Below are 26407 nucleotides of genomic sequence, written 5' to 3'. Positions count from 1 at the left end.
CCAAGCTCTTTTTCCTCCTAGTCACACCACGAGTTTTCATAAACAAGCTGCTGAGAGAAGGCAAAAGATCTGAAAATGATGAAATCTAGTCTCTGTCCTGTCTAATTTTAAACTGCATGGGCTTTAAACTAAGTATGTCTGTCAGGTATTTCTCTGCTTTCACTAGTCGGTGGTTTAATAATAATGAAATACTTCTGGTCAGTAAATAGCATAATTCCAGTGCCAAATGTTTATATAAGGTAATGGGGCAGCTGTGACTCCACTAAGACTTCGCATTGGTCTGCAGGAATATCCTGCAGAATAAAGGAAATACCTGCAGTCACAAAAAAAGGACAAAAAAAAAAAAAAAAACTATCACTAGACTCTTATACTCATTCATGTTGATTGTAGCTGCAAAATAGCTGTTGTGATAGTATCTTGCAGCTAGCATTTCACATAAAATCCCTTCCAGGACGACACATTAACAGTTACAACTGATGTCTTGCAGTGTAGCAAACAATTTCATGATTAATTACACCTATGCATCCACAAGGATTTAAAAATGGGTGCACGGGTATAGAAGAAACTATCCCAGAACGCTGAAGTCAACCAGTGGTTCCCAGTCATCTTTGGGATGGATTTTTACAGAAACCACTTTCAACAACAGTGTATCTAGCTGAGTGAAAACTACTGACATGAAGCAGTCATATTCATGTTATGTTTGTCGTATGTCTCCAGCTTACATTTTTCACTGAAATGTGAAAGCTTTCATTTTTCCCCTCTTTATGACGCATTTGTCTGCTTTTCTATAAAAGAACAGTTTAGCTTAATAATGGCTAATCTGGTTGTTTCAACTTGATCATTAGACAACTTAGTCTGTCAGGTTCCTATTTATAATCAGGTTCTTCGCCCACACCAACAGGTTCTAACAACGTTCAGCTCCAGACAATATTTATTTCTCTGCCAATTTTGTGATAAAAATCACTAAAGAGATTTGCCCTACTGACTATCAAATATTTCTAACGGTTTTTCCATTTGTGAAAACGTATCCAGACAAATTTGAATCCTGTGCTGTGTGAATGCTATAATTATGGAAAACTCATAGTTATAAATGCCCGAATTTGCAATGAAAACCCCAGCCAGGAAAATCTTTTCCACTGGGAGTTTCATGAACTTTTTTGTCAAGCAACAGAGAGTTCACTCTTGTTGTCTTAATGAAATAAGAACTTCAAGAAATTCTCACACCCTTAAGGTTACTATTCAAAAGAATATATGCATGTGCATTTTTTTTGTAGTTAGTCTATGCACAAAACAGATTTTAAAAAAATCCAAAATGTACATAGCCTCAGAAGATACAGAGACAAAGAATGTTACTGTATTTAAAAAGTTAAATAACCTTGCTTGAAAAACCTGTAACAAACACCACAAAACCTGATCTCATCCTTCAACTGTTTATACCTTTTATGACAGTCATTTGGAGGAGTCCAGATCTTCCAATTTAAGCTAGCATCACTGCCTACTTCTCTAAATAAAAGTGACCCAGGATCTCATCTCATTCTCGGACCTCTCTCTCATGAGCAACCCAGATCTCATCCCCTACCCCAAATGCTATGTGCATAACTTTCTAACAACTCTTTTGCTTTAACAGCCTTCCACTGAATCTGCAATAAAACAACTCTTTCATAAATATGAATTTTTGGTGCAACTGTATTCCATAGCTACGAGGATGAGAACAAAACTGCCCTCATGTGCCAAGATGAGCAGAACATTTAATGAACCTAGCTAGTAGCTAGTAGCAGTAACTAGTAGGTACCCAGTTAACACATCGGTGACAAAAGATTCAAACTGAAAAGCATTCCTGGTTTTGTAAGCTATTTCTACTTGTAAACTAGAACACTCTTAAGGAAAGATTATATTATAAAGTAACAAAAAAGAAGAAAGTAAGACTCCAGGACTCAACAAAAAGTTTCCTCTAAAAAGATGATTTGAATGGTAAATATTAAGGAAAAGCCTTCCTCTCCTACTTTGGGCGAAATATTCTTTCTGAAACTTTTTAAGCATATAGACAGAACCATTAGACTTATTTAAATTGGTATAATTTTGCATTGTGTCAGATGCCTTGAATTTGCCTGTTAAGCAGCTTCCTACTTTGAAGGAAATTAATGTAAATTAAAAACTTATTTGGGCAATACAACTTTATTTTAGAAATGACATCCTTTCTAAAGGCAATTTTCTAGATACAAAAGACAGGGACTGACTTTCTTCTGTGCCTCTGAATAACTCCTCTCACTGCATGTTATAAGAACACAGAATAGAAGATTTTCATTTGACTAGGAACACAAAAGTCATTTTTAAGTGAATTATAAGTTATTTCAGAAGAAACTGCAAGGACTAAAGAATTAATGTTACATTCACGTATCAAAAGGCACCTCACAACTTAATTTAATAAACAGAACACTGACAAAACAAAATGACACTTAAGACCCCAGTGCGATTTGTCTTTTTTTTTTTTTAATCTGTTCTAATACAGTTTGATTCAGCTCTAAATCTTTAACCAACAGCTTTTCACTGTATTTTATCTCACATTATACAATAAATGTGTCTGGAATTCTCATGGAAGTCACATCCAGTTAAAGGCATGCTGTATTCTTCAGGAAACATGCTCTCTGCAGATACTCTGTTTCTGCTTTGCCTCTATTTCAGAAACCTCTCAGGTATTCTCCTCTGAAATGGGACATATGTCACTGGTGGCAGCAGGGGCTTGCAAGTGGAGAATGTGCTTTCTAGTAAGGTCTTATAGCCCAAGTCTGGCATGCAGAGTCATGCAGTTGGAAAGAGACCATATTGCTGCACTATAAAAATACATGAGATATGGCCTTAGCTGTAGTAGAACATAAGGCAGGAGTCAACTGTGAAAGTCTCATGCTCAACATGCGACATGTAACAACTCTCAGGCACTCTCTTCATAAAATTACCAATTCTACAACTTTAATAACGCTACATTTAGACTCCAAGGAGTAAGAAATATACGAGTTGTATTTTACACTTCTAAATCAAAACAAGATATACTTAACATCACATCTATTTTTTACATTAAAGAGTCATACTATAAAAAATTGTATTTTTAATCTGCCACGGTTTGTTCTAGAGGATTAGTACAGCAAGCTGCAGAAATTCTGGGTATTAAGTATTATGATAAAAAAAATAAGAGAGTCATTTATCATATGGGTAACAGTCAAACCTACCTATCTCAGAGGATTCATCCTAATACTTAAGCAGTCAACACTGAGGGGAAAAAAAAAAAAAACCACAAAAAAGAAAACACCCCAGCAAGATAGCCTCACAACAATTTCTGGAGAAACCTTCTGCACCTTAGTCACTTCTACGTGAGGACTTTAGTCATTTGCAACACACACACACACCCCTTATAGATACTTATGGTACATATGGGTTCTTTATACCACTAGACTTCATGAGTATATATTCCTGAAGCACTTTAAAAGATAAATGTCACAACTACAAAAACTCTGGTTCTACAAATAATCTGGAGTATACATCTCAGAAGAATGAATACATTTATTACACGCACACATACACAGAGCAAGATTACTACACACAGTTGGAGATCAACACTGTACAGATGCACCAAATTTCATTCAACCAATTTGAAACTTTCACGGTTGGTCAAATGACCATATATACGCAATAGAACATGATATGTTGTCGTCTTCTCATGGTTATAGTTTGTTACTATTAAACAGAGTAAGCACGAGTTCAATTCATATTTAGGTCCCACATGAAGCTGAAACAGTTCCAACCATTTAACTGCAAGGTGAAATTTCAAAAACAGATTAATATAAGTATGCATTCAGTTGTATGAAAAATATGTAACGCTATGATATATACATTCTATGGTCCTTATGCTTTATTAGATCTTCCAAAAATGTAAGTCAATTAACAACACTGAATTAGCATACTGCCAGGAACATCAAGATTTGGTTCCAAATACCTTTGGATGTAGTCATTATAGCTGTTCCTGTACTTCAACAGGAAAAGTAAAATCATGATTGAGGAGGCTGTTAATGTTTTACATGAAGATTCTTTTCTTTTCTTTTAGTTTATCTGGTTTTACAAAGGCTCATTCTGTTGATCCATCACTTCTCTGATTAATCTGATGAATGAAGCATTGACTTATGTCTGCATATTTCTGCAGTATAACAGAATTGTACTCATTTAACAATTAATCAAAGACAGTGACACACTTAGGAAGATATCATTTAGGTTTTGCTTATGAGTTTGGTTAGCAAGAGCAAATTCTCAGGCTCCTGAGAATGAAATATTCCAAGTTAAGCTACAGAAATGACTTGTCTTGATTTAGGGTAATTTGACGACTGAAACACACATTAAATAAATTTACTTCCAGATGGCATTAAAAGCTGTAAATGATTTCTTCTTTTCACTAGCAATTTAAATAAATTGAAGGCCAATAGAGCATAACTTTTTCTATTCTTTATCAGTTAGTTATAGCCTTCTTTTCAAAGGCTTATTCCAAAAACTGTAACTTTTATTTGTTTGCAGTTAATATGTAATATTGATCAACATCACATAGTTGCTTTTGCCTTTTAATTCACCTTAAAGGCCATCATCACCATAAAATCAAAAACATTATGAAAATATTCTTATAAACTTATAATAAAAACTAAGGGCTTCATAATATCTTTTAACATCTTTTAATAGTTTCATTATTTATACAAACTAATTTGCAAGGCCCTTTTCTTTTAAAATATGTAAATAACATTATTAGATAAATATAGTAAGAAATTGGAGGAATCTGTTATTTTCATGCAAATACTCATATCTATGTAACATCTTAGAACTGTAATACTGCAAATTTAAGCCCCAGAAATAAAAAGATACATGACTATTATATTACTATATTCACATTTAAATCAGAGTTTTTCCTAATTACGTGACTTTGAAACTATAATCTTCGTACTGTACTGTAGGCTTCACAAATATTCAAAAGAAGAAACAGCATTTATTGTCTTGCAATTATAGAACACTTGTAACAACAGACCTTCAACTAGAAATCTCAAATAAAGCTTAGTCCAGCCTTTTCACGAAAGCCGTTTTAATATAAAGCCTCAGTATACTTTTCTGACTGTTTTAGCAGCAATTAGAACAATTTCTATTAGATAAAAGAAAGAGTTGCATAAATTTCAGACAACTTCTCACTTTTGTTGTCATCTCGTGTAAAACTTGTGAGGTCTCATGTAGTTTAGTCTGAACACATCCACAGTAAAGCACAACAGTTCTGGGAGAGTGCTGGCAGAACCCAGCACACTGTGGTGAAAAAATAGCATGATCTCAACTATTCCTGTAAAAGACTCCACCTGGATAATCTCAGGAATTAAAGGATTTTACCTGTCCACTTTCTCCTGCAGGAATTATGGTATTCATAAACCTGATAAGCCTCTCTCACATGCATTGCTCCCAGTCTCTCAGGCTTATACACTGCTTGGAATCCCACTAATCCTCACGTTAAGACTGACGCCCAACTCCGCAAAGGGCTACCAGATAGATTTCTTAGAAGCATATGGGTACACAGTACTCCCCAAATTCTGTGGCTGCCAAAAGTCTAAATATTATTTAAAACATAAATCTATAAAATCTGTGCAAGCTTTTTACTGTCCTCAAACATACTGAATTCCAGATGAAGTTAAAGGCATTTGGCTCCCTGTATAGTCAAAGCCTCATCACATTTAAACTGTGCATAGAGCATAGTGGAAGAGAAGCTATTGCACTTCAACTGCTGTTGGCTTAGTTATGCAACCTCCAAATGAGGAAGAAAGCTGGCTACTTGAAATTAATTTTTAAATTTGCTTACAACAAACCGCAAAAGCAAAATTCAGATTCAAGTAAGAGAACATAAACCTTCTGAACACACTCAGGATTAATCTTCATCAGCTATAGATGCTGTTACTTTATACCTGTAATCAACTGTATGGATAAAGCAGAGTTTGGGTTATCTAGCTATTTAACTGTCAAGAGTCAGGATGGTAGCATAAGGGTTTACTTGAGAGCTCATGTTCCTATAATTATTAGTACTTAAGAGTTTGAGGTTTTTTCTTCAGCAGTTCCTCAACTACTAAATGAACTAGATTTTCCACAAATGAGACATTGCTTGTCTTTCAGTCATAACATAATGCATTCTAGGCAATAAATTCCTTCCCACTGTATGCTTTGCAATCACAACACAATGATTAAAAAAAACCCAAACAAACAGTATTTATCTAGTGCCAGTGATTTGAATTTTTTTCATTGTTTAAGTAACACAGAAATTAGATGTTTTTAGAGGTTATGAAACATACCCAGATAAGAAGCAACAGATTTCTTTTCACCGTCCCGCAGTAGCCCAACATTCCAACTATGATAAGGAAACAGCAGACAGCAATCATGACTGGATGGACCACAGGAAAATATGTCAAAATGACAGCCTCCTCCACCCTGAAGCGAATCAAAACCAGAATCAAAAAAAGTATAATCACACAGAAAAATTATACATTAGAAAAAATGCAGTATAGCCATTAGAAGTGGTAGACTAATGAATGTACTGTACAAGTTTCATAGAAATGACTTCTATATGGTTTTAAAGTCAAATGCTGTTTTTAGGCGGCAGAAGGAAAAGCATAGCCTGATATTTGGGGGGTGGAGAGGGGTGGGCAAAAGCAATATTCCTGCCCTACACTTGTACAGTATGCAGCACAATGTCTGTTCCATGACTACAGCTCCTAAAAGCACTGCAGTAATAAAACTAACAACATTCTTAAATCCCTGGACTGAATAAAGTATTCAAAACCATACAGTAATATAATATGATTACATGTTGGCAAATGGCCAAAAATTGATCTCTGTCAGGAAAGACAAGCACAGAAATAACACAAGATTAAATTAGTATGTCTTTCCCCTATCTCTAATTTCAACTGTTGCTACAAATTGCAAAAATTGCAAAAATATACCTTCTAACAAAATAATAATTAGAATAACTTAAGATATCGTAACTCCATAACTGAGAGTATCATAACTCTAGAAACCTTAATTAGTAAACCTTCTGCACAGAATCAACTACATATACCGCAGTCATTCAGCTACACTGATTAGGAGGTTTAAGGAAAGCCTTACCTTGTTTCTGCAGTTAAAGTGAGAACATTATTCAAGTAGTCTCTCATCCAAGCAGAAATGCCTAATACACTGATGGACATCAACTAAAAAGAAAAGATGAAGTTACTTACCATGCATTTAAAAAAAATTGCAAGATCATTCATCATTTAAGCACAGGATCAATCACCATGAACATCTGTCATACAACCAGTTATCTGAACAGAATATTTTTCCCCAAAATGTGCTTATATAGGCTTAGAGTTAGTTTGTTGCCCAAGTATTTGGGGAGCCAATGACAATTATCCTCTCTTCCAATTGTGGTAATTAATGCCTGGAATATCTTCTCCTCTCCCAGTGGAGTGATACCAATATTGTCTCAATCCCTGCCACTGCACAACGTGGCACAGAAGCCACAGAGGGAAGGTTTATGCTACTAAGATCAGTGACCCTAGCAGAGCTCTCAGGTGATATCCACCAGCTGGCCTGAAACCATGTGAAGCCATCTGCAGGCACACAATCTGTAAAAAAAGATCTGAAGCCATATACATGATACAACAGTACTGATACACTGACGCATAGGATAGGAGGTAGATCCTGTGGTTAATTCCAGAAGAATCAGATTCTCTCTCTCAGTCTGATAGAGGCTTTGTGGCCTTGAACATACCATGAACTCTGTGCTTCAGTTTCCTGAACTGTAAAATGACAACAAAACTCGCTTCCCTTTTGATTTAGATTAAAAAGCCTAGCTCAGTAAAGTGTTTTGATGCCCAAAGTCAGTGTATGTCAAAATTTAGGTGCTCAATCATATGGTGCCATCGCTAGCATTTATCTAACCCCCAGGCACTTGAGATGCATGAAGCCAATACACTTCCATGAGTACTGTTCCCACAGCAAATAAAACCCAGAGACTGATCCTGCCTAGAACTGCCACCACCTTGGTAGAGCTGAATTTCTGTCACCTAATCCTTATCTTATACTTCAGCACACCTGGGAGCTTCAAGTAGAAGTTCTTGCCTCTAATTTTCTTGAGAAACCAAACCTGAATGTTGTGGTTGGAACCCCCCCCACCACATGCTGGCAGCACGGGTTCTTGTGCTCTGTCCTGGAATCAGTGCTGCTAGAGGAGAAGACATTCGTGGTAGTTATCAGTGTGGGTAGTACAATTACAGGCCTGAAACAGAGCTAGCAGCCAGTACTCCCTTCCTGCTGAAGGACACAAGCCAAGCTGTCGTCCCCCTGCATGCATTCTCGCTGGCCCTAAGAACACTGCATTTCTTTCTGCGTAGGCCAAATGGGTGGAGTGCTGCTCTCCAGCACAGAGAGTGAGAGATGTAGGTTTGAACTCCTCACAGGTGAGGAGAGAACCACTAAACTTTTCTACAAAATGGAGCAAAGTTAAGATTACTAAATACCACCATCTATTTCCCAAACCATTTCAGAGAAGACAGCTGGTTTATTATTCCCAAAGGGAGAATTTAGACACAGAAGGCATGAATATCAATCTCATACAGGCACTTAACTCTGAACTGTAGTTCATAGGCTGAGCCTAGCAAACTCAGGATTTCAGCAGTATCACTTTCCTCAGCTTTTCCAGTTGACTAGCTCAACAAGGTAAAGCTAAGCATGCTGGTTCTCCCTAATATCATTCCTGTCACGCATTGTACAAAAGTATGCTAGGAAACCTCTTCATTATACTAACAGCTTCTTATATCAATGACAAACACTAGTCTCCCCTTTCAGAGCCGTCAGTCCAAGATTTACCCAAATTTTGCTTCCTCCATCTTAGTTCAGGAAGTAGGCACCTCCTGAACAGTGTTTCTACTAACTAAAGATCCAGAAAGCTTGGATGACTAGTAGCACCTCCTTTGGGGAGGATTTCCATTATCCCTTCCTTAGTTCAATGGTATTAGCTAGCTTCCCACATGCTCCCATACTTCCCTAAAGTTCTTATGAAGAACTAGTTAAACCTGGTTCAAAACTAACACACAAGAAAAGTTGCTCTGTGTCCTTATCGGCTTCTTGGACTGCTTTGCCTTTGCCTGCAGCATGCTTTCAGCATGCTTTAAAGTTTCATGAGAAGTCTCGGTGGCTACTCCACTACTTCTTTCCAAAATCCATGCATAAAATACAGAATGCTGCCTTGGTTCTGGGCAGTGCCAGCGAGAAGTCTGGGTGCCCAGTATGCTGCATGCATGTTCCTAAAAATTTAGTGCACGCAAAAATTTTATTACACACATGCATGTCCGGACATTTCCTTTAAGCTCTGCAGGATCTATTTTGGTTGGTGAAACACTAGGAGTAAAGAGCACTTGCTGTTCTATTTAACTTATAATTCCAGAAACTTCAGAAGAAAGGTTTAAAAAAAAAAAAAAAAAAAAAAAAAAAAAAAAAGACAACGACTATAATTCCCTCCTAGCCAAAGTCCTAGATGATGAGTACTTTCATGGAAGAAAGCATAAGACATATATTATACAAGCAATAAAAAACCCCATGTTTCTAACACAAAGAAAGGTAACAGAATACCGCAAGCACACAGACCACCAAGGTCAAAAAGCTTTTTAACCCTTCACATCTCCCTACAAGTCCTGTTGATATATACAGAGAAAGTGTTAGCTGGAACTTCCACTCTAATTTATAGTAAATTATTTGAAGTTGAGATAAATTTGGCTACTGTGCTTTACAGGTACAGTCCTCAGAAAGAATACAGAGTCCAGCAAAACAAAACAAAGACAACAACAAAAAAACCATTCCTCATCAACTTTCAGGAAAAGTCAGAAGGTCCTACTAAGATAGCAGTATCAGAAATAAATTTTCACTTGCTAAACAACATTCTTTCTTCCATATTAGACTGGTAGACTGCCCAATTCCAGCTCACTTGCTCTGTTTCTACACTGTGCGTGTAGCATTACATTCCCACAAAACAAGAGGCAGTGGATATTTTGGAAGGAGGTAAGAGATTGCTCCTTCAGAAAAGGCAAGATGTGACAGGCAAAAGAGTCTCTGCAAAGAGCCTAGAGCCTGCAGGTTATTCAGAAACCACAGGGAGATCAAGGAGCAGTCAGCCAAAATCCAGAGGGGCAGAAAACTTCCTAGAGACCAAGAGAACCGTGCAGAGTTTCCTGCTACTAAGAGCCATTTTTACTCAAATAAAACCTGCTTTTTTATGCTTAAAAGCCTTCCACTCATCTTCTGACAGAGGGGGGGAAGGTCTAGGCAGATACACTTTGAACCTGTGGTCAACCCATGGCCACATGACTTCTACAGAGATGCTTCTACAGCTGATATTACCATGAAAGATGACTGTTTTCATTTAATATGAACAGCAGCAGGAAGGACCGCTTCCTTTCACTTAAAAAAAAAAAAACATAATCTTTAACAATAATGTAACTAACACTAATACTATTTTAATTCATAAGAACATTCTATATGAAGAATAAGAATTCTGTATGAAGAGTCTCATATCTTATTCAAAATCCTTTCAGGCATCTAGGTCCCCACAGCTGCTTTCCTTCAGTGTAAGTAATTAATGACCAATTACTACCATTTCTTGTGGGACACACACTAAATGAAAGAAAAATTCACTCCAGAACCACTGTCAGAACCAGGTTACAGTTCACCTGCTCACCCACCCTAGATGTGCTCTGGATGATCTTGCCACAGTATCTCCTACATACACAAGTGATTTCTGCCAGGCTTACAAAGCAAGTACAGTATCAACACAACAGCTATCCCAATATTATTCTAAAAGCACACAAGCCCAATGCCTTTACCACGCTGTTACCTAGATGTTAAACATGGATTTCTTGTGCAACATCCTTCTGACAACTAGAAAAATTTCATAAGAGGCATCTTTGCACCTTAGTTTGAAGAAGAAGACTCAAAGTAAATTACTGCTCTGAATAACCTGAAAGCCAGAGTTCTGTAACATGCTGGATTCACATACATGAGAGTCAATAACAATGTCAGACCAGGATGGCATAAAGACATGGCTCAGAAAGAGTATACAAATACTGAAGAAGCTCCTATTTAAAAAAAAAAAAAGAAAAAAGAAAAAAACGACACATGGGAAAACAAAGCATGATAATGAATAATTCAACAATATCCTAAAAGGTATATTTTACTGCATATAACCTAGTAAATTTGGTAGCCTTTAACCACAAAAAGGTAGTGCTGTGAAAAAAGTCATACACCCCCTCCTGATCAGCAAAAGTGAGCCTCTGGACAAGAAAACCATGAGAGATGAAGGATATTCAAGCATTAGCTCATATCCATCAAACCTGACTTGTCTGCTCCCCCACTCCGTAGCCACAAGGGAATCACAACAAAAACAAGACATAACCACACCCAAATTCCACAGCCTCCTACTTCTGAGTCAAAATGTTGCTGAGCAGCATATGTCCTGCCCTGTAAAAACACTAAGCCTCCTCAAGCACCAGCTGAAATCAAAGAAGTCAAAGCATTTGCCATTTTACAACACCAAAGCCAAAGGCAAATTTTCAGCTGGCATCACTGGAACTACACTGATTAACTTCAGCAATACAACCCAGCCCAAGTGCTCAAAAGGCGATAACAACAATGTCCAGAAAACCCTGGTGTGCATCCCAACCTTATCAGCAAAGAACACTTACATATCTGCAATTCACTGCAAACCGATTTTCAAGGACTCGTGGGAAGAGGCAAGGTCCTGATCAGGGTTTTTGTTGGTTTGCTTGGAGGAAGGACAAAAGGAAGCCTCAAAAAGTGGCAGACACTACTACAGCCATTGCTTCATGGCAAATTTACATGTAAAATATTGACCGGTTAGAAAGCTATTTCAAGCAATCAGCTTGAGTTTAGCTATGAAAGGACACAAGTAAAACTACCAAACTGATTTTTGACACATTAGCAGTTACATCAGCTAAGAAGTCTGCAAACATCCAAACTTCTCTGATGACATCCAGTCTGCTATGCTGTAAACATAATATGACAGTAGGCAGTAAAACATTTTTGTTACAGATGGCTGCACAAGTCACTATGTTTTTGTTCTAAACTGTTGTAATATGGTATATAGCCATCAACATGAAGCTGAAGGGTTTATAAAATTGTCTGCTCTCATACTATTTTAATTATATTTTCACCCTGATGAAACAAAGTTTATAAATTATATTTTTATATAAGCTCTCCAAAATCAACATGTATGTCACACATTAATATATGCAACCTTTTCCACTGATTTATACTCTGAGAAGGCTTTCAAAACAACTAAAAAACCGCTATATCCAACAATGTACTCAAAATACTGGGAGTGGTGATTTCTAAGCGCAGTTTAAATATGCAACAAAATGAAAATCTTAATTTTTTTTATTCGTTAAGCACATATTTTAAGCCCTTGTTGTTACTCCCCTACTCAGTGTCTTTGAGGCAATACCTAAACTGTAAAATAAATCTGTATCTTCAATTAATAAATGACCATGAATTTCTAGATTCAAGGAAGCAAGACTAATTGACTTCACTCCTGCTGTCATTCTCATCACCTTTTTTCATTCAAACATTCTAACACCTTCATTTTGCCCAATTTTGAGAGAAGAGGTTTTTCATCATTAAACCTGAGGAAAGATCAAAAAAAATCTGCCATATTAAAAAAATCACATGCAGTTCTTTTCATCAGAACAAATGGGGTAAACAGCTTCAGTCCAGGTTCTAGTACCCTTACAATGTTGGATAGCAGCACTATATAGCAACTTACTTTCCAGAAAAAGGCCTACAACTCCAATGAAATTGCTTTCAAGATACAGTGAAACTCAGCATGACAAAAGCTGTCAAAGTGTCCTTTAGTTTTAGTAGAGAAATAACCCTTGAGAAATGTTTCCTTCTAAAATTGATTTGAGTTACTTGAGCTGCAACTTACCAAATAAATAAATAAATAAATAAATCACCACAGGGTCATGAACAGAACATGTTGCAACGTTTGCACAATTAAATTCAACACCCATATCCCTGAACAAACACAGATGACTCAGTTCACTGGACAAACACAGACAACTACATTTTTTTGCAAGGAAGGGGCGTAAGGGCAGGGGAGAGATCTTGCTTTTCTGTACTGCCTGGCATAAGCATACAAATGTATATAGAAAGGAGAATGGACTACAAAAAAAGGAAATTCTCCTATTCCCCATTAATGCACCTTTTATTCTGAGGACATGCCAATATGTACTCTCAGAACGCTCCTGGGTCATGCCTCAGTCCCCTCCCACCCCCACAAAGCCCAAGCATGTACTTATTTGCACTGTGAATCCAGGTTTGCTTGCACAGCTGCAACTGAGTTAACAACATGATCTGTGGCATAGGCTGGAACTTGCACGCTTTGCAATAAGGCAACTGCTGGAGCACTGACTAACGGGTCACTCTCCCAGGGGAAGTAAGCAAATTCTCCAATGATTGACCATACAAGGATCCTACAGCAGCTCAATAAAAAGAACTATGAAATGAGAGCTCAAATATGCAAATGGGTTTAGGTACAGTTAATCTAACAGCACGTTCTTCTGAGTGTCAGACCAAGGTATTAATATCTGTTCTTGGTAGCATAAAAGCGCATTACAGGGAAAAGAGGGCAGAGAAACTGTAATATGTCTGTACTCATCCTCTCTTTGCCTACCTACTCACTGTACTTCATACTTCTTCTTACATCACGCTTCATGCCACTTTTCCTCAAAATGGGAAAGTAACTTGCTCATTGTAAAGGAGGAATATCCTTGGAAAGGCAAAGGGATGTGTTACTGTTTGTGGGCAATCTGTAGCAATGCAGAGAGCTCAAATGACAGAAATCCGTATCTCAAGCCACAAGCTACCATCAAGGAGATATGCCTTCATAAATACTCAAGATACTCTTAACTACATTTCTATGAAGTGCCTGTTTTTGTTCGGAGATGGTAGTCAAACTCTCTTGGACCCAGAGATAGCAGGCACAAGACTATTAAATCAGTACAAAACTGGAAGACTGATATAAGAAAAGTACAGATTTCCTGTGATTCATAAGGCCTACACATCAATTTGTCACGGGTACCTCATCTGATTTTCTTGTTTCACTTGTTAGAACTCACAAGCACACAAAGATTACCAAAATTAAATTAACTCACACATCCTTATAAAAAAAAAACACAAGAAGTTAAGCTGTCCCTATACTTTGGAAAATAGCTACAAATTATTTAACAATTGGTATTATTCCTATGATCCATCTAGTATTTTCCCCAGACTCTCGAGATGATATAAAATTTTCAAGGTAGAGAAACAGTGTCTGTGGTTAGTAAATAATTAGGGAAATATTTTCTATATAAAGAGATATTGATTAAAAGAAAAAAAAATACCTACAGCAGAGATGGACATTGCCATTTCTGCTGGAGGTCATGGCCTAGTGGTATAAGCATCTGGTTTGAAATATTTTCTTTCCCTTGAGCTATTGGCTCAAATTTACTCAGCACTAATTTGTGCCTTTGTCCTCAAGGTGGATACAATGAGTTCCATACCGCTAATTGTGAAGATTTCCCCATGTCTCTGGTTTCATTGACTTCCAAATGCTAGTTAAGGAGCATTATTATCATCACTTCTAACATAAGGGTGGGCTTGGGTTTTTTTTTTTCTAACCAGTATCACACTGAGCCACTCTTCTTTTCAGGGCAGCTTTACAGAGACTGGTCTACCAGTTCACTCTTGACACATAATCAGGGTGACCCACATCATCCATGAAGATATGCGGAACAAAAGGTGCTGTAGGGTTAGATGCAAAATTGAGCTATGGCTGAGCTCTGCTTTCCTGTCTTAGGACATGGCCTCATAATCTATCGCTTGTCTGCAGCTTTCCTACTCAAACAGGACCTTCATAAGCCCAACTGGACCTTCAAAATCAGTCTCTTCTCCCCTAGCACTTCCTTTATACACTTCCTTTAATACATTCCTTCCAGATCTTCCTCACAAACAAAAAGACTAACATGTTATCTAAGGGAAAACAAAGAAGTGACTTTAAAAAAAAAAAAAAAAAACCAAATCTGTTTAGTTGCTTTTCTAGACTTCAAGGTCCCCAGAGCTAGCACTTAATCCTCCTCTGATTTATATCTGCACAGCTCCTTAAAGAGAACAATGAATCTGTGACAGACTTGTGTGTGCTGCCATAGTGTAATGATGTTATATAAATAATGCAGCCTACAGAAATCAAGTAATAAAAGGTTTCTCAAGATTAATATTAAAAGCATTGCTAGTTCTTTAAAACTCCTCCTATAGCTTGTTCTGCTGAAAGCATTCCATTAAATGACACTATTCTCATAAAAGCTGGAGTTTCTTTCTTGTATGGCTTGTAGATATTTTCTTTATACAAGAGCACTAAGAAAAGCATATTTTAATTACTCATATCTACACTGCAGTAACTAAAAGCAGAGTATATTAGCCTAGGATAATCTCCATGTTTACACTGCTACAGGTACCCAACCAGGCAATGTTAATTTCAATGGATATTACTAGTCATTTAAATTCTTTTAAAACTTGGCCCTAACTATATTCATCACAGATATCCTCAAATCCCATTGACATAGGCGACATTTGGAAAGCAACAGAAATACAACCTCTACTCAAAATTTGCTTCCAAGTAAAAGAGGACAGACCAATTGCAGAGTCACAATAAATATGGAAAATGAAGCAAAAAAATTACAAGATAAAATGCATATGTTTAAGCTTGGAAAAAGAGGGAAACCTGCTGCTTCCAATCATCCTCAGTGCTTCCTTGTACAACATTAATACTCCTATACTGTATTTTCACAGACGAAACATATATCCAAAACGAGAAGATTTAAAAGTGAGCAAAATGGTTCATAACAATGGGAAAACTAACTGGAAACTTCCTGTTCTTTCATTTTACCTGATACTTTTTCACCAAACACAAATTTCAGATGTATGCAAAACAATTATTGCTATCTGTCAGGAGCATTTACCAGCTGTGATCACATAGTCCAAATTAGATGGTGCTGCTACATTTTAAGATCTAATGTGAAGGAAAGCTTATGCACTGCTCAGCAGAAACAGCATACCCCTCGGCAGAAAAAAAAACTCACAAGGTGAAGGATGAGGCAACATCGCTGGCTTAGCTCAAACGTCCAGTGACACTGTGAATCATCTGTTAAGAGATGCTTATCATATATGATACAGCCATCTGCAACTTACAATCTTAATTTGCCCAATCCAGTATGGTACAGTCATCCTCAATTATAAGGGACATAGAAGAGTAGCTGCTCCTCCTTCCCACATCACATGCTCACCAGAAACAAAGTAAGCTGACCCAGTTTTCTGATGACAAAAAAAAGCTATATAGGCTTTTTTTCCTGCATGTTAACTATATTTTGCTTTTTTTAAAAAAATATTGACAAAATAATTGTTCAGATTAGTATCAGTACCTAGCTATTTTGACTATGATTTTTCGTCTACACATGTAGACGAGCTGCCAAGAAAAGTAAAACAGGCCTGCGCCTCACAAAGCTATTTCTTTGCTTAATTCCCTACTATTGCAAGCAGTCAGGACACTGAATTTTTCCCATACTTAGCATTATTTTCCAGTTCATGTTCTAGCACACTTCTAAGGGCTACTGTTGCTCGATAAGCTCTTGTGTTATACCTGAGCCACTGTAACAGGTTGGCTGTGTTCTGTGGCAGGAGTCTTTCTGTAAGACAAAGTTAAGGACACCCTGGTATAAACTGCTGCAAAGAAAGTTTAAGTGGGAAGAGACTGCAGTGAAGATCGATGGCAATACTGCAAAATGTGGTGAGGAGAATTTATATAAAGACAAGTTGTATGGTTCTCAAAATGAATGAGGAAGCTCACATTAACTCCGTAACTGTTACTGAGCTTGAACAGTGTTAAGAGTTTGCTGATAAGGAAAAGCCCCACCAGAAGGAAAGATCTGGTAGTCTCAAGTTGCATAAAATACACTTGTAGAGCTATCAAAACCAAATTTCTCCAAGTACAGACACACATGCTATCTAAAGGTAGTAGAGAACAGTATTACCACTAAGAACAGAAAATTAGAAAGTAGTAGGAACTTGTCTTGTCTCAGGCACCACTGAGATGATCTGCTGAAGTACTAAGTCGTGACAACAAAAACACCAAATAATATGTTTTTGGAAGGTCCTTCTCCTTAGGCTGTTCAGAATGTAATATGCTGCAAATGGCTGTGTTACAAAAGATGAGACATCTGCAGAAATAAAGTTGAATCTCTCCCTCTCTTAAACTAGGTTAAGAGGTGATGCTCATCTACACATGATGACAGGGAAAAAAAAAAAGGCAAAGTGCAGGCTTTTTTCTGAATGATATTCCTTGTCCAGTGCACTGTCAAAAAAACCATACAAACCCAAGAGACAGAGGAGCTTCTGGAACGGCAACTCTTGCTGCTTCAGATAAGACATTCTCCAGCCCAATACATGGAAACAGCTTCCAGAAGGCCATCACCAGGTCTACACAATATTTGGTTTCTTAATCTACAAGAACTGGAGCACTGACAATAGATTCATTCACATTTTAAAAGAAACTGTCTTTCAAGATCTTCTGCAGGTTGCAGTTCCAGAAGTACCAATGCATTCACAAAACCTCTATTAAGGCTGACCCAGATACTTTCTGAAGCAGTAAGATTTATTGTTCCATTATCAAAATGGGATGGACCACTAAAACAGATACTTTTTCAGTTGATTGCTTATGGATTACACATAAGCAGCCTTCAGACCAAAAATGCTTTTTTAGCATAACAAACACCACTTTTTCTCTCTCTCTCACACACACACCCCCCTACCATTCCACACCACAGCTCATTAGCTAAGCCCAGTAAAAACAGTTTCTGTCTTTCCAAAGACAAAGCCTGCAATTGTACACTTGTGAGTAATATTCTGGAGAAGCTACAGGGATCACAGCATAGTGAGTGATAAACTTCTGTGCTTTCTTTGATGCTGACAGCAGCCAAAATATGAAGACATCAGCATGTTATGACAACCATCCGCATCTAAAGTTTTTCAGCCAGATCGATGGTCAGATTAGTCAGTTTATTTTAACACCTTCTTAAGGAGCTTCATGTGCACCAGTCTGCCCTCATCAGGCAGGTAACAAAAAATGCTGGAATCCCATTATACACATGCAGGAAAAGTTGCATATATGACACACTTAAAACTTTTAAATATGCCCCCTTTAGAACTAGATAATCAGCCTGTACCAGATACAGTGGCTACAGGCTCTCTCACAGTTTTTTTCAAGGCTTCAAAAGTAAAGAGTTCAGCAGAGTTGAGGCTATATTTTTCAAGTTTGAAGGAGAAAACAATCCTCTTTGTGCAATATATGATTAGACTGATCAGACCTACCAATGGATAACACCACAATGACATCCAGAGAGAATGTCCTTCTATTCTGGCTAGGATCCTCAAACCATGATTTTAAAAAGCCAACATCTTTTTCAGTTGATTGCTTATGAATCACATGCAAGCAGCCTTCAGGCCAGAAACCTCAAAAAGTGTAACAAACACTAGCCGACAAAGATGTTCATACATCTTCAAGATTTCCAGTCAAGCATCGATAATAGACATAGCATTTGGGCACACTATCAACAGACCTGAATCTGTCAGGAGGCAAGATCTTTTTGAATGAAAGGAAGCAGAAGAAAGGGGAAAAAAACCCTGCAAGAACAAGCTTTAAGAGAATTAAACATACACTTCCTAAATTGTGAGGTTTGTAACACACACTAAAATCATGCAGACATTGCTCTAATGTATTTTAGCTATGCTGCTGTAGTGTTTTATCTACTAGGACAGAACCTACCATATTCACAGCTCATGAGGAATGTGGCTGCACATTTTCAAGTGGCTGATCTAATCTAAACTTCCTGCCATCCAGTCCATAATCTGAGCTGGTATTTATCAAAGTGCTAACATAAGCAAAAGGGAAGCTAAAACTTTCCAAATGGGAGGACGAGCAAAAGCAAGGGAAAAATGCAGTTTCCCATATCCCCATACCAGTGGGCAACCACCTGTTGTCAGGGGAATATTTCACAAGAATATTCTGGCCAGTGAGGTAACGCTCTTATATTCAGAAAAGTCAATGCTAAAACCCCCACTGATCCCAATAGGAGAAAGTTCAAACTCCAATGGAGAATGAGATTAATGAGACGGAAGATTTCATAAAATGATACAGCCTACAATAAGCAACTAGTAGCAGATTTGCCTTTAGCTGTGAAATACACATCTGAACAGGACCAAATAAGAAGCAGATCAAGGTATTATCCAGACACTTCTCCAAAGAAATCTTATTTAATTTTAATACATTTAGCTGCCCACCCACCATTCATCCTGTTTCCTACCACACAGTTCTGGCAGACTCACGTTCCTTTTTGTTTCAAGCTGCTGAAGCTGCTCAAGTTGCACTCATCTGCTTTTCAAAATGCAAATTATCAACTCCAAATGGACGGGCCAGTTTTCCCATTTTAGTTCCAACTCCTTTAATTATATATACAGTGTGGAAGACAGCATTATTTTCTGCAAAATCTCTGGTACAACTCATCTGCTGATATTGGCAGCGTTTATTGTTTAATTACATATTCACACTCTTTGGCTTTATATACATTTCATTTAGGTGCTTGGGTGTAATTGCCAGGGTCCTGTCCTCAGCTAGCAGGACTGAGTATAGACATTTTTTATATTCTTGTTTTGAAGATGAGAACGAGAAGTTATCATTTTCTTCCCTTGTTTTTATACCACAATAGACTCAGAAGATTCCCTTTCCTATATATACGACTGGGAAAGGTTACACTTCCTAGTTAAGTGTGTTATGAGACATCATTATTTAAAGATCAAAAAAATCTGAAGAATGAGTAATAACATCTAGCCATGAATGCTTTAAACAAAATCTTGAAAACATGAACTAAAAATGGACAAAGCAACAGCATCACCACATTATGGATATAGCTACTGCTGTTTTGCTGCCAAGCTCACAGGTAGTCTATGGCTCCAGGTCTTAGATCCACAACAGAAAAACAAGCAGAATAATGAAAAGTCAGAAGGAGGAATCTGACATGGAAAGGAACTTAAAATTCTAGCAAAGAGGGCAAACATTTAAATCACCTAGGTGGGACAACACATGCCTCTCTCAGTTCCACTTTTGTTTCTGATGTGTTTTCCTCTTTAGCCTGTTCCCTGCTTACTGCCTCTTCCTTTATCCAGCCTTAACCTCCTTAAATTTATGATCCACATCCAGTCTTTGTCTCCCTAGAGAGGAACTGGGACACAACCCACTATTCCCTTCCAAAGATAAGAGCAGAATTTCCTACAAAAGCAGAGAAGTTCAGGGCTGACAAACAGAGCATTCTGTTGAAGAGTCAAGGCCCTCACCACCACACAACAGATCAAGTGACGCAGCGTCACTTGAGGGGGTATAACCTTGCTATGTACAACTTGGGTACCACTTAAATAGTGGCTGCAGCTATGGAAAGCTGCCAGTGAATAATAAATTTGATGGAATGCAGAAAGCATTGGGCAGGGAGGGAAGGGGGACGAGCGGGGAAAGTTTGAGGGGACCAAGAAGGCGGTGAGTTAAGACGTGAGTGAGGACTGATGAGAACGGCCCATGGCAGAAATCACGGGAAATCCAGAGGAACACGGAGAACAACTGAGAGGCAGGACGGGGTGTTTTCGCCCATGTGGACATCCACTCACTCAATTACAACAGCACATGAGCAAAAGTCAGAAGTTCGGCCCAGAACAGTTGAACCCTGGTAAACTTCATCTTAATCAAAGAAAATACAGCCCCTTAGATTTTGTATAATACCCAGTGAAATCCACATATCATGTGAGAAATAATTCCACAACCTTTTCAAAAACAAAAGACTTTCTCATCAGCTGTTACAGGGCTTTATTCCTTACTAAACAGCTAACAAAACACTGCAGAAATAAAATACTTCTTGAGATATTTTACATCTCTGTTAAACACAACATATAAAGTTACATACTTTCAGCAGAATCTCTCCCAGATGTGAGATCACTTGCATTATAGAGAAAGTACTGTTTTGCACCAAGGGCTGTTTAACAGTTTTCTTCTCTCATTCCAAAAAAAAAAAAAAAAAAGTGAGGATCTCCACACAGTTCTCAGTATTCATGCGATCTCACCTTCATCCCATTGTAAGTTACTCTTGGTCCTAGCCCACATGTGCTCTACACATCACGCCCAGCAAGTCTACAGCACCTCACAGGTCAGCAGTTGTGGAAGAGTATGGCATGTCATGCCTGTTACTCCTCCATTCTCCTATACTTATCCAACATAAACCTCAATTATATGGGTGAAGCAGATTTCACTTGGTGCAAGTGACTGAGGGCTGTGAGGAATCTCCATGTGTCTGGAGCAGTGAAAGTTTAGGAGCCAGCAGTGATCACACCCACTTCTACTGCAGAGCTTGAAACCCTGCTGCTATAAATACAGCTTTGACTTAAATGCTGAAAGCAAAAGAAATCACCCCAGGCCTCATCGGAGCCAATTAGGATGTGGTCACTAAAGGCACTAGAAAGACTTTGGGTAAGGCCTTTACAGAGTAACTGATGCTCAGATACCTGCGAGAGCTCAGAGTTCAGTTCAGGTTATGGGACACTTTGAAACTCAGGGAGTGAAGAAGCCACAACGCCCTTGAAAATTTACCTATGTGTTTGTGTGCATTATAGGTGCACAAGCTCACAGACATATTTTTAACACTTGGTTAATATCAAATCTAATTATACTTGCAACTATTTTCCAAAGGGTTTTTTTTAAAAAAAATGATCCTTATTCCATGATGAGAACCGCCTGGCACATGGCATAAACCAGAGGCACGACTTTTCCTCCCTCAGCAAAGGTAGGAAGCAACGCCGTCGCCCAAGTGCACGCTCAGCTGCGCCCTTCGGCGCAGTGCGGGACCTAGCGCCGGGCCATAACCCGAGCCGGGAGGCCACCACCTGCTAGGGCAGGGGACCCGCCTCGCTGGACTCACCCAGAAGAGGAGGTTGAGAGCGTAGAGCAGGCAGCGCAGGCACTTCACCGAGTCCTCCCTGGCCATGGCGAGCCGCGGCCGCAGGCAGCCCCATCCTCTCACCACATCCTCCCTGCCGAGGCCAGGCCGCCAGCGCCCTGCAGGGAAAGGCGAGCGGGCGAAGCGCGTCCGCCCCCCGCCAGCGCGCAGCCGGGGGCAGAGCCCGCGCGGCCCCGGGCGCCCCGGCCGGCTCCGGGGGAGCCCGCGAGGCAGCGGCGGGGCCGCGCGGGCGGGGGGCGACGGACGGGGCGAGCCCGGCGGTGGCGGCGGCGCCGGCGCCGGCAGCGGGGCACCGCTCACGCCGCGGCCGCGGTCCTCCCCGCCCTCCTAGGACACGCACATACATGCACACCCGAGGACACGCACGCACCTAAAGCGGCTCCGAGCTGCCCCACAGCTCCCACCGCCCCTCGCACGAGGCGACGGGGCTAAGGAGGGCAGCGGCGGGGCAGCGCGGAGGCGCATCCAGCCCCCTCCGCGGGGGGACGCGCTGCCCGCGAGGGACGGGAGGAGGGCGGGGGACAGCGGCCACTTACCGCCCGGCGCCCCCGTCACTCACTTGCTCCGGCGGAGCCTCATCGGGGCAGGGAGGTGCGGCGCGAGGCCGAGCCCCTCATCCCCGGCGCCGCGGCAGGCAGGCAGGGACGGGAAAGCCCCGCGACTGCCCCGCCGCCTCCTCGCCCAGCCCGCAGGGCTCCGCACAGCCAGGCGACGGCCAGCGGCACGGGCGCCGCCGCGCATGCGCCGCGCCCCGCGCCGCCCGTCGGGTCCTAGAGGCGCCGCCGCGCCGCACTCAGCCTCGGCAGCCGCGGGGCGCGGCGCGCAGGCCTGGCCGGGCGCTGGGGCAGCGCGGGGACGTGGCGGCCTGCTGCGAAAAGGCACCTGCAGGCCGGAGTGAGCAGTGCCGCTTGGAGCCCTTCCAGAGGCCAGGGGGAAGGAGCCTGGATTTTGTTCTGCTGGGCTGAACCCACCTGTGTGGCTCTGGCCGTCGGGGTCCCAACCCGAAAGGAGCGTCCCCAGAAAGGCATCCCCTATCCCCATCCCGATCTGGCCCGGCCCGGAGCCAGGTTCAGACCCCAGGTTGTGGCTGTTCTTCTGGGGTTCTTTTTTTTCCTTCAGGGGAAAGGGGAGATTTTGAGCAATTGGCTTAAATACCCTTGAAATATATGCAAACCTCCTCCTGTGGTATTTTGGCCCAGAGTGGCCAAATATCTCACAAAACAGTTTTTGTTTGTTTGTTTTTGCAGGATTTCACAGACATTTCACAAGATTTCAGCGCTGTTGCTTCGGAAGTGGAACCTAGCTGAAACGGATCCGAGATCGAATTGTTCGTGGTCCCGTAGCAGTTCCCCTAGCCATCCCCATGTGAAAGAAGGGTCTTTTGGGCTGGGAAAGGAATGCCTGTCTCCATACAGGCCTGTCAAATTCTCCAACAATTACAGTGAAATTGTCTTAATTGTAGTGATACCAATGCTGTCTAAATCAGAGCATTCCTGTTTTGAGGAGTAAAAGAGCAAAGCAGCAAGTTTGGAAATGCAGCCATATCAAAGAAAGGTTTTTCAGGAAATGATTTAACAACTGCTAGTGAAAACCGGGAAGGAGGAGAAAGGATGTAATGAATTAAATCTAGCTCTTGTGAGGCCAAAGAAAAATCTGTTTCTTGAAGCACTAGAAACATGACTTAAAGAAACATACAAACTCCAGACGTTTGTTTACTTGGTACTGAGGCTGCTGGTATGATGTCAGTTAAGCTTAAACTTTCGCAATTACACTTCATTGGAAATAAATCAGGGCAGACAAACCAGAATCTTCATACATAACTACCCTTGCTTAAAAAGAAAGTGAAAGGGGCATATATGCTTGCCAGATTGCAATGATTTTACGCCAAATTTATACAAGTGAAAATGACTAATAAAGTTCAAAGAATTAAAGATTTAGAAATGTTGTATCTGAAGATTCTTTTTCCCTGAAATTTGATACGCTGAGAGCTTTAACTGTTAGTTTTATCCTCTTTTCTGGAATCGAGACCTCGTCTAGACAGTGCAATATGCCACATCTTTAATTTTCAGTGAGTATTACTAACTCTGTACCTAAACAAGGAAAACTGAACTAACACTGGTATTTTAAAAGGTGACACCGTGCATTCATTATGGTGTTTACATACCATTCATTCCTTTTATAACTGAACACTTTACATGAACACGGTCAGCAAGACAGATCTTGTACAGGTATGGTGTTTTCAGTGAACCAATGCCAGTTTACAAAAAGAGTGTCTGTTTACAGTTTAGCTCTGCTTTTGGTTGAGGACAATACTGTCTGTTATAAAGCAAATTAAAAATAATTAAAACTGTGTTTGTGTTCTTGATTATTCCTTGAAGAGAACAAATTACCTGAGCCACAAGGTTTTATCAAAAATGCACTACAAAAATATTCAGTTATCTTAGACCCGGTGATTGTTCTTTAAATATGTCCAAAATGGCAAATTAGAAGTTCCCTTATTTTTATCAGGTATTTTTTGGCTTAATGCTGAATTATTCCAGTGCATAAGGAATCTGAAGAAAGGGGAAAGACCAGTCTCTTAGACCTCTTTGTAAAAATTTTACTAAAAGTGACACTTCAATAATGTATATATCTGAGCTACTGGTTTTTGATGTATTTGGTCATAAGAGGTGATCTCAGACTAACTCTGATTCTTTTCTAAATTCCATCACAATAACTCCATTACAAACATTAAGAGGATCACAAAGTTGTTTTAAGAAATCTTCCATCCTTTTGCTGTCAGATGAACAATTACATTGTCAAGAAAAGATTTTGCACGAAACATAAGGATAATAGGTCCCATTTATGAATGTCTGCCAAACTCTATAGGGTCCAGTGAAGGGTCCCTTAGGAATACTGCTTTCTATGAGACCGTCGAACTTTGTGAAATTTCCACGATGTCAACACTGGGAAAGAAATACACAAAATGTTCCCACGCATACAAAACAGTAACTAAACTGGAACTGTTAGCTGATCATCCAAAAAAATCAGGGAAGTTACTATGCTATTTCATTAGGTTTTTTTTCTTTACTTACTTCAGATTTTATTCAGGGCAAGTGGAAGGAGGGTATTTTTACAAACAGAAATCTAACAGTGAAGCTTTCTGTATTTATAATTTTTGAAATAAGACTTCGCTATTTGCAAGCAATGGTTCTTTAATGTACAGCAAAGAGACTTAGGAGTATGGAAACTATTGAAGCCTTGTTAATCAGCATTGTCTGCTTGGATTCTCTAGTGCCTATAGAGTACAAATTCTGAGGCTTTTTCTGTGAAGGGCATTTGCAATAACTTTCTAATGTGAATTCTCTGGAGTTAAACAAAGAGTTCATAATACAGCTTTTCCATCGATGGCAGAGGAGGAAGATGGGGACGGAGTTACAGACAACTTTCCTCTGCTTAACTGCCTATTTTCATTTAATGTCTGGGAACTTAATATCTATAAGCTAGCTTCTCTGTCAAATGTGTTTGAAGTAGGCCAACAGGTTCAAAAGCTATCAGAAGAGGATGGACTGACAGACATGTCTGCATGACATGTCTGCATGAATGCATACAATATGATCTCATAAGCTCTGCTTCATCAAGCAACCTGACTAACGAGTAGATATTAAGCCACCCATCCAGCACACAGCTGCAAGTACCTTTAAGTTAAACTGCATGAGTAGCTTTAAGTGGAGTACCATTATGCATGTGTGTAAAGTTATAGGTGATAATTGCCTGATATTAGATGGAAGAAACTTTATCACTGAAAAAGCAACAAGTTAAAGTTAATGCCCTTTTATATGCTGCTATAATATTTGAAGTTACTCAGATGAGTACTGAACTGAGGAACGTACATGTGGATATGCTTTGGCATGTAAATTATTTTAAGTCATTGTTGTATCTGTTCCACTCTGGTGGGCTATTCAGATGAGTTATTGATGTACATGTTTATTTACAAGATTTTAAGCTAGAAATGTCTTTGATAGCTGAGCGTGTTTGCAGCAGGGCAGTTCTTAGTGGGTTAACTTTAATATATTTTTTCCAACCATACTGTCAGCTCCTTAGGAAAGTGCAAAAATTCCTTGATCAATTTCTTTTATGTGATATTTGTATGGCTTTGAGGATACTTAAATCATTCCTTTTTATACATTCCTTTTTAATTACAAGGCCTTGTCAGGTGTGGGCTGGGCAAGCAAGCTCTGTAA

At 39.5% G+C, this 26407-nt stretch overlaps 1 protein-coding gene across 3 annotated transcripts in view; it reads right to left on the bottom strand.

Moving 5' to 3' along the window:
• The window catches only part of TSPAN12 (tetraspanin 12), a 51237-nt gene extending 28295 nt beyond the window's left edge, over positions 1-22942 (bottom strand). For 2 of the 3 annotated variants that reach the window (XM_026113520.2, XM_026113522.2), the window contains exons 1-4: positions 22721-22942; positions 22146-22282; positions 7162-7244; positions 6351-6486 (exon numbers count right to left, since the gene is read on the bottom strand). In XM_026113520.2, the coding sequence (XP_025969305.1) occupies positions 6351-6486; positions 7162-7244; positions 22146-22211 (285 nt within the window). In that variant the 5' untranslated portion in view covers positions 22212-22282; positions 22721-22942. The remainder of the gene's footprint in view (positions 1-6350; positions 6487-7161; positions 7245-22145; positions 22283-22720) is intronic. The other variant, XM_026113521.2, reaches the window with a different exon arrangement.
• Between the last annotated feature and the right edge of the window lie 3465 nt (positions 22943-26407).

The sequence above is a fragment of the Dromaius novaehollandiae genome, chromosome 1 (genome assembly GCF_036370855.1).
Source record: "Dromaius novaehollandiae isolate bDroNov1 chromosome 1, bDroNov1.hap1, whole genome shotgun sequence".
In the NCBI taxonomy this organism is placed as follows: Eukaryota; Metazoa; Chordata; class Aves; order Casuariiformes; family Dromaiidae; genus Dromaius; species Dromaius novaehollandiae.
Note: the sequence above shows the minus strand (reverse complement) of the source record. Positions and strands in the feature narration are given on the sequence as shown.